The following is a 9,258-nucleotide window of genomic DNA, read 5'->3' as shown; positions in this document are numbered from 1 at the left end:
TTTTTCTTTCCTTTTGCTTCCTGAAACTGGTGGCTGGGAAATTATTCCCTTCAACAACAGACTGACTTCTGACAGGGCTGAGCCCCGGCCACAGGGGGGCTGGCAGGTAATCCCTACATCCCGGGTCTGGCTAGCAGGCACCTACTTCCAGGCTTTCTGGTAAAGAGCTGGATTATCTGGGCATTTGGCAGCTCCAGAGCATTAACCCCTAGACAGGCGGCAGAGTGCAGTTACAGTGTCCAGGGAAAAAGAAAAGGAGTACTTGTGGCACCTTAGAGACTAACCAATTTATCTGAGCATAAGCTTTCCTGAGCTACAGCTCACTTCATCGGATGCATGAAGAGCAGGGAGAACACCAGTCTCCCTTCCTCCTTCCTGCACCCCTGTCCCATCCCTACCCGTCCTGCTCAGGCAGCCCATTCCCAGCACCCCAGGCGGCAGCTCCCACCACGCTCCCCGCTCCCGCGTGCCACGCCCCGCCACGCGCTGGAACGGAGAGGGCCCGAGTCTGGTGCGCCTGCGATTGGTTCCCTCGCCGCGCCCCGCCCCCGGGCTACCCAATGGAAGGACGGGGTTTCAGAGGCGCTCTATATAACCGGCTCCGAAGGGCCGCACGCAGGGAGGTGAGCGGAGCGGAGCGGGACTCGCAGCAGGATGAGGCTGACGCGTGACTGCGACCGGAGGCGGCGCCAGCCCAGCCTGGGGCGGCTGCTGCTGCTTCTGCTGCTGTACAAGGCAAGGGCGGGGCGTGCGGGGGTCGGAGCTGCGGCGGGCCGGGGAGGGGGCCGCAGGGAGCCCGCTGACTTGGTCCGCCTGTCTGCCCCGCAGGTGAGTGCCCAGCCGCCGCCGTGCCCCGCGCAGTGCGGCGGCCGCCAGTGCCGGGCAGCGCCGCCCCGCTGCGCCCCGGGAGTGCCCGCCGTGCTGGACGGCTGCGCCTGCTGCCTGGTGTGCGCCCGGCAGCGCGGGGAGAGCTGCTCCGAGCGGCAGCCCTGCGACCAGGGCAGCGGCCTCTACTGCGCCCGCAGCGCCGGGGCCGCGCGGGGCATCTGCATGGGTAAGTGCGGCGGCGGAGCCTGAGACCGGGTCCGGGGCCCGCCTGAGAGCTTCGCGGCTGGTGCCGGGCTGGGCAGTGCTCAGCCGGGATGCTTCGGGGCTGGGAGAAGGAGCGAGGGACGTCAGCGCCTTGGGTACCCCATGGGGGCAGAGCCTGTCACGCTTCTCCGTCCCCCACGCACAGATCGGGGGGCTAGAGGTGGGCGTGGCGTGGTACATGCCCCTAACCGGGAGTACCTCACAGGGCGAAAAGCCATGGGGATGCTCAGGCACCAAGGAAATCTCTTGGCTTCCTCCTGAGCTACGAAAATGTCGCTCCCTTCCTCCACCCCCATGTATCTCTTTCTGTGATTTACATTCCTGTTTGCTAACCATATGCGCTACCATGGCACTGCCTACTTTAGATCGCCGCTTGGATACCTCTTCCTCAGGGCTTTCTCTTCCTGGCATCACCTAGGGTTTTCACCAGCAAAGCCCTGGGGTAGCAGGTGTGGCAGACAAAGCTGAGCTCCTCTAAAGTGTAAATGAGGAGAAATCTTTCCCCTCAGAACTGCAGCATCTCATACCATCACTGTGTTCTGCTATAATAATGTTGTCATTCTTTCAATGAAGTGGAGCAAATAGCGGCTGCCTGTCTGTAGTCTTGGTTTTACATGTAACTCCTGCACTTTTCCCTCTTTATACCAGTGCTTGAAGGAGACAACTGTGTGTTCGATGGGGTTATTTATCAGAGTGGGGAGACATTCCAGCCCAGCTGTAAATACCAGTGTGCCTGCAGAGATGGTCAGATTGGCTGTGTGCCCCGCTGTAACCTTGACCTACTGCTCCCTGGTCCTGATTGCCCTTTCCCAAGGAAAACTGAAGTCCCAGGAGAGTGCTGTGAGAAGTGGACTTGTGACCCTAAAGAGGAAGTGACTTTGGGCAGTTTTGCTATGGCTGGTGAGCTATTCAGACTAGCTATTGCAGTCAAATTAACTCTGTAATGATTGTGTGTTGGAAATGCCCACTTGGTTATCAAAACTAGACCTCCACTTCCAGTTCTTCTATAAGAAATGCATATAGAACATTCATTAAAGCCATCCAAAGTCACTAGTGACTATACAGAAAATAGGAATGAAAGTGGAATTGGAAAAGGCACTGAAAACACCCCCAAAGGAAACAAATGCATAGCCATTTTTAACTGTAATTAGCCTCTTAAAACAAAACCAGGGCCTGATCCTGCAAACACTACCTACCAGGAACAGCAGTGCCCAATCACTAGTCCCATAAGCACTACACCTGGTAGCGTGTGCAGAGGTGAGGCCGCCCTGAGAAATGATTTTATTATGATAGTGCCTAAGGGCCAACCAAGAGGGAACCCTCCCTGTGCAAAGAGTAGCAAATGGCCCCTGCCCTGACAAGCTTGCTATCTAAATAGACATGGCAGAAAGAGGATGGGGGAAAGAGTAGAACACAAGCATAGTGAACGGTGGGATGGTGGCAAACATGTGAGTTCTGATTCTTTTGGGGTGGGGGGTTAGTTAGGAAGTGATATCCTGAAAGGAAGGGGGATGTAGAATAGCTGTGGAGTGAAGCTAAGGTGTAGAGACTGGGAGGGAAAGGGCTGGCGCAAACAACCGTTCAGCAGAGGGTAGAGAGAGTCTGGTCAAACCTCTAGAAAGGTCTCCGAGAACCGAAGGTCTCTGCTTTGACCGTATCCACTCCTACGTGCAGGAGACTTTGGATGGCTTTCTCTCTACAGTCTTCTCCCAAGGCCACAGGGAGGGGGAACCAACCACCTGAGGGCTTGTCTACACTTACATTTTATAGCGCTCTAACTTGCTGGCTCAGGGGTGTGAAAAATCACCCCCCTGAGCGCAGCCAGTCCGAGCGCTTTAAAGCGCTTGTGTAGACAGGCTCCGAGCACTGGGAGCTGATCCCCACGTGGAGATGGATTACCAGGAACGCTGGGAGAGCTCTCTCCCGCGTGACCACGCTCTCACTTCAAAGTGCTGCTGCGGGAGCATTCTCGCGGCAGCGCTTGTAAGTTTCCAGTGTGGCCATGTCAACAGTCCTACTGCTCCCAGATCTGCAGTCTTGCTGGTTTCTCTACAAGACTAAGTAACATCAGATACTAAAGAAATCACCTTGTCTATACTAGATGCTCTTCCTAAAACTTCTGTCCAGTGGTAACAATGGTGGAAGATGTGGTATAGACATGGTAGTGAAAATGGCACCAGCTTCCAGCACCTGTGTATGTTCAAGCTCCCATAGTTACAGCTGTTAACAACAGGCAACATTAGGGGAAACTACTAGTGCAGATACAGTCAGTCAGTGGATCTGAAAGAATCGTCCCATTCCAAATGTTCTCATTCCCCTTGTTGTCACTTGGCCTGGCAGGGAAACTAGGGAAGTCTTCAGCTCAGTTCTCCAGGAACCCGAGGAGCCTTTTTAGAAAAAACAAGTATTAGTTGCTGCTTTAAAAAAAAAAAAATACAGCTATGTAACATCACCCCCCAACCACCACCACCTTTTCTATAATTATGAATGTTTTTTCCTTTTTAAAACTGTAATTAACCTCATCAGTTCTTTGTAAGGTAAACCTGTAAATCTAGTGGTAAAAGGTAGGAATTGGGGCCACTGCATACTGCCTTTCAGTGTGGCCTTGATCCAGTCACTTAACACTGCTGAACATCAGCTCACACATTTGAAAAAGGAAACAATATTTACTGGTTCTTGCCTGGCAGGAATATTGAGCTCTAGTAACAGTTTAGAACATGCTCTGAAATATCTGAAAGGTACTGCATGATGTAAATACAAAATATTGCCACCCTCATCCTACTATTCCTCATCATTTGCTTTTTGTTGATGACAGATTGACTCCTGGACATTGTCAGTATTGGTCCTGGCCTCTTTCTCCCCCTCTCCCCTGCCATTTTGCAACTGGAGATATCACAACATCTCCAGTTTTTTGGAGCCTTGCTTTGCAAGAGGATAGTGGAATAGCTTCTAGCAAGAGTTGTAGCAATGATGTAGCCCGTAGGTTCCCCTGGGAACCAAGCCAAGCCCTAACTCAGGAAATGGGTGTTCCAAGGTCACTTGGACTCACTCTGGTTCTCTCCTATGATGAAAAAAAGTTCCCTTTCACCAGCTAACCATAAAACTGGTAATACTTGTTTTATAGCTTAACACATGGTAGTACAGTGTCATAATAATCATCAGTCTTTGTAAGTACTTTGACTGACATCACTCTTAATAATTGACAAGTTGGCTTTATTCCCATAGCCATAAAATCATCTTACTTTCACTGCTGTTTACTACAGTTCAATAAGATGTAAAGATTATTTTGAAATTATATTTCATACCTAAATTTTTGGTGACTAATCTGACAAAGAATAAAAAGATAAAACCTCTTGTAAAACATAGTCCTTCACACATGACTTGCAGATCGGCAATAAAATCCTCATCACAACTAGCAGTGATGGGAAAGTTGTCAGACTGGGCATGGAGACTGAATGACTCTCCCCTCCAGTTTAGGTTGGGATGCATGGAAAGGGCTAGTGTACCTACATTTCTGTACTCCTGACTGCACTAAGCAGTACCCATTTTGTTGATAAACAGGACTTCAGTCTCCAGGGCTGTCAAGTGAGCACCTTTCAAACACCTAAATAACAAATCTCTGGTACGAAAAAGCACTCCAGTAATCTGCTTTAAAGTTGTTAAATCCTATTTCAAAGTCCTAAGTTTAGAGAATTTATTTTTGTCTGATTGTTCACTATTAATGAACTAGGTGGTGTTCAAATGGACTCTTACAGGAATCCATTATTTTTATTGTAATGGAGTATTTGGGGTTTTTTATTTATAGTGTATAGAAAAGAATCGACTCTTGGAATTGATGTCGTCTCTGACTCAAGTTCCAACTGTATTGAGCAGACGACAGAATGGAGTTCATGTTCCAAAAGCTGTGGAATGGGCTTTTCCACACGCATTACAAACAGGAATCCTCAGTGTGAGATGGTGAAGCAGACACGACTCTGCATGGTGCGACCTTGTGAGAGCGAACAGCTGATTGATAAGGTATGATCCCATGCACTTGCTAGAGTGAGTTCTTTGTTGCCCTAACGCCTCCATCTTTTCAAATACAAAATATAATGCTGGCGTTTCAAGTGCATTAAACAGACCCACGAACAAGCAACAGTTTTGCTTTTTCCAATGCATTACAGAAGTTTTATTTGTAGGGAGGTGCTGTCAGTTAACTATGTTTTGGCATCTGTATGTTTCATAGGATTTATTATAATTAATAACCTTTTTAGTCTCTAAACTTCCTGGTGCAACTTTACTGACTTCAGAGGTGTTACCCTTGGTTTAATTTGGCCAAGGGTTTTGGATTTTTTTCTTAGTACACTTAATTGTCAACAATGTGCCTTACCACAGAATAAGTAGAGGTTGCTTACTAGAGACTTGTGCAATACATGAATTAAGGGGCCTGGGTCAAATTTCACATGGGTGAGAATAGTAATTCTGGCCAATTAGGGGGCCCTGGAAAAATGGGCACCCCTGCTCCGCCTGCCCAGAGCTCCCGCTGGGCAAGTGGGTCAAGCCCCTGTGCCCCGACCCCACTCCCCAGCAGGAGTGGGTGGGTGGGACTACAGGTGGAAGGGGTGGGGATGGGCCCCCATTTGCTCTGGCCCAGGGCCCCACAAAACCCTAATCTGCCTCTGATAGTAATAAATGTCCATTGAAGTAACTGAAGTCTGACCACTATAGCACTAGCGAAGAGACAAGAAACAGGCCCAAGGTTTCCAAACCCCATGGTAAACCTGCATGTTTCTAACTTTCTTCTGTTTTTCAGTCAGTTGTTAGTATACTGAACTGCCTGTATGACCCTTCATCTTTTTCTTAGAAGGGGAAAAAGTGTGTCCGAACAAAGAAGTCATTGAAAGCTGTTCACTTTGAGTACAAGAACTGCACTAGTATACAGACATATAAACCCCGCTATTGTGGGCTCTGCACTGATGGACGATGCTGCACACCACACAACACCAAGACAATCCAGGTTGAATTCCAGTGTCCCCAGAGCAAAATCCTCAAAAAGCCAATGATGCTGATCACTACCTGTGTTTGTCATAACAACTGTCCCCAGGACAATGTTTTCTTCCAACTGTTAGAGCCAATGTTCAGTGGAGTAAAAATATGAAACACTTAAATCAGGTTACTTTTTAAAAAACTTAATGTTTGAACAGTTTATATAAAACTTACATGCATCTGATCATGGGTTAATATATCCAGTCTTTCTAAACTCATCATTTCTTCCTGTAGTCAAATAACTCATGCTATACTTCAGGGAAGGAAAAATATATTTCACGAACAAAGAAAGTTCAGTGTTGTGGAATATAGTTTCATCTGTAATGTAAAAATGAGTAAGCAAATGGTCAATTTCTCTCCTTCTTGGGAAATTTTGCCATTGACCTCACCAGCAACAGGATCAGTGCCCTTTATCATGCATTGATTAAAAAAATCCTCTTCCTGTTACTTTATGTAAAACTTCCATGTTCTTGTCCTCTCTATTTGCATAATGTACTAGCTCTTTTTCTACATAAGTTCATTATACTGAGAATCAGGGGCCACATGTGACCCCAAGAATGCTAGAGGAGAGGTATAAGACACAAGGCAGACCAGAGAAACTTCACTAATCTCCAGATACTTAATGGCTTCATAAGGAGCCAAATCCAAATCCTGTTGAAGTTGACCATCTAACAATACCTAGTTCTTAAAGCAATCTTCAAAGGAGGATTGGTATTCTTATTCTCAGTTTACAGATGGGGAAACTGAGGCACAGGGTAGTGAAGTGACTTGCCCAAGGTCACCTAGTGCTCAAGCCAGGAATATGACCATGTCTAAATCACTAGCCATTAGGCAACACTGCCTTCCAAGTATTATTACAATGTTAGTCTACAAAAGTGAAAGGTTTGTAAATTACTTTAAAGTATTGTTACTCTTTCTATAAAATGGAACACTATATATGTAAATAGAAACTGTATATATTGTAATGCATCTGTAAATGTCTAAGCATTGAGTAAATAAAACTGAGCTTAAACTTTTTCTTAGTTACTTTTGTTACTACCAAACTTCCAAAAAAGGAAAAAGCTAAAAGTTGTAGTTAAAATCAGACCCCATTCTTGTGAGGTGCTTGGTACACCTCTAAATCTTAAGTCTCTATTGTCAGTCAGTGAGGTGATACAAATTCTCCATCTGTTCTAAGAACCAGTAAGGGGGTAGGTTTAGAATGTACACACCTGACAGATCCACCTTTCTGAGCAGTTAACTGACATTGGGAAGGGACTGTGTAGCAAAGAAGTGATGGGTTAGATATACTGTGTCATATGGGTTTGGGTGGCTTTTCTTAATCTGTGACTATTGTCTAAAGTTAATTGCCAGCACTTACTGTGGCACACAGTTGTAAGATGCTACAGTTTTCTCCTATAATTAGGAAATAACTCTTCCACTAGGGAAGTGTTGCCTTATAATAGCAGCCACTGTATAAATAGATTGCAATGGTAATTACCTATTAAAGAAACATGGTGTGGTATTGCCTATGGAACCAAAACATAGACCAGGACCCCACAGTGCAGGGTATTGTACAAACATCCCCCAAGGAATTTACAATAGCAGGACTGCATCAATATGCATTTGCATTATTTTGTATACATTGTGTTGCATTTGGTCTTAAGTCAGGCAAGCTTTACAATGTGGAGGATATAAACTCCATATCAAAGCACTGTACCATGTTCAGCCACTCAATTGGCTAAACAGCCCCATCATTATGGGACTACTTCAATGAGTAAAGCTAACCATCTGCATAGATGCCTTCATTTTATAAAGATCTATAATCAGTTTGAAACTTTCTCATTCAGGTCACCTTGAGGACCTTGTTGCAGGACCCCATCTTCATTTAACTGAAACCAGGGGCATTTGCAAAAGAAAAGGAGTACTTGTGGCACCTTAGAGACTAACCAATTTATTTGAGCATAAGCTTTCGTGGGCTACAGCTCACTTCATCAGATGCATACTGTGGAAAGTGTAGAAAATCTTTTTATACACACAAAGCATGAAAAAATACCTTCCCCTACCCCACTCTCCTGCTGGTAATAGCTTATCTAAAGTGATCACTATCATACACATTGTAAGGAGAATCAAGTTGGGCCATTTCCAGCACAAATCCAGGTTTTCTCACCCCCCCCCCCCCAAGAGTATGCATTTAGCATTATGCAAGTTAACAAATTTCTTAAACTTCCTGCAAATTATTAATTTTATCTGTTAATTTGCAGCAGACAAGCCACGTACTAGGTAGCAAAATAGTGCAGTTGTCCAGGTGTGTTTTAACAAGTTAGAATTAAAGTTTAAAATCAAATTTACACAAGCTAAGAGGGAAGATACTTGCAATCCCCCATAACCCAAGCCAGACCCCAGGTGTACAGTATCAGTTACAAAGTTCACAAGGTACATACATAACCAGCATAGATCCAGCTTGGAGTGTGGGAGTTTTTAAAGCATCAGTGGATAAATGGGCTCAGGTATGCCACCCATGGTGTAGAGAATAAGTACATGGGTGAGCTGCATCCCTCAGTCCATCAGGGAAGGAAGTGGGTTATTTCCCTGGTCGGTGTTCTCGGTTACTGAACCTGGTACTGGCAGTGTCCTGGGATGTATTCCGTGTAGATGTCTCTGGACCACCTGATGATGTTAGGTACCATGAGCTGTCTCATGAGCCAGGCACAGTGTCAACTGACTCTGTATGCTCTCAGTACCGGCTCATTGTGGGGGTCCCATGTGCCCAGGGCTCCCACGACCAGCACGTGGATCTGGATCTTGTAGCCCTGGTCTCTCAGGGTGTCAGCCAGCACGGGGTACTTCAACACCTTAGTACAGGTAATCCTGATCCAGTGGTGTAATTTTTGAGCAGGGAGGTGTTAGAGGGCTTGTTCCTTCACCATCTTACTTCCCTGGTGGTCCTTGCATGAACAGAGAGCAACAATGTGTGAAGGTGCAAACAATTCAATGTTTATTGGGGTGAACTTCCAGCAAGCAATGATTCCAATTTCCTTCCTTAATGTCCCCTTTCCCAGCTCTGACACCACAGAGCCTTGCCTATGTCCCTGTTTCCACTCCCCGCCCCCTTAGCAAAACATGATTCCAATTTTTCCACTCCCATTCCCTTTTCCCATT

At 46.3% G+C, this 9,258-nt stretch overlaps 1 protein-coding gene across 1 annotated transcript; it reads left to right on the top strand.

The window, feature by feature from the left end:
* The first annotated feature begins 620 nt into the window (after window positions 1-620).
* CCN3 (cellular communication network factor 3) lies at window positions 621-7,133 on the top strand. Its single transcript, XM_048841548.2, has 5 exons — window positions 621-735; window positions 829-1,054; window positions 1,741-1,992; window positions 4,898-5,109; window positions 5,936-7,133. Exons 1-5 carry the CDS (start codon window positions 655-657, stop codon window positions 6,227-6,229), a joined length of 1,065 nt encoding a protein of 354 aa, XP_048697505.1. The 5' UTR covers window positions 621-654; the 3' UTR covers window positions 6,230-7,133.
* The last annotated feature ends 2,125 nt before the right edge of the window (window positions 7,134-9,258 follow it).

Source organism: Caretta caretta, chromosome 2 (genome assembly GCF_965140235.1).
Source record: "Caretta caretta isolate rCarCar2 chromosome 2, rCarCar1.hap1, whole genome shotgun sequence".
NCBI lineage: Eukaryota > Metazoa > Chordata > Testudines > Cheloniidae > Caretta > Caretta caretta.
Note: the sequence above shows the minus strand (reverse complement) of the source record. Positions and strands in the feature narration are given on the sequence as shown.

Coding starts and splice junctions, on each gene's coding strand:
- CCN3 (XM_048841548.2), top strand. CDS start 655: ATGAGGCTGACGCGTGACTGCGACCGGAGGCGGCGCCAGCCCAGCCTG. Junction 1,055..1,740: donor CGCGCGGGGCATCTGCATGG/GTAAGTGCGGCG, acceptor TCTTTATACCAG/TGCTTGAAGGAGACAACTGT. Junction 1,993..4,897: donor GGGCAGTTTTGCTATGGCTG/GTGAGCTATTCA, acceptor TTTTATTTATAG/TGTATAGAAAAGAATCGACT.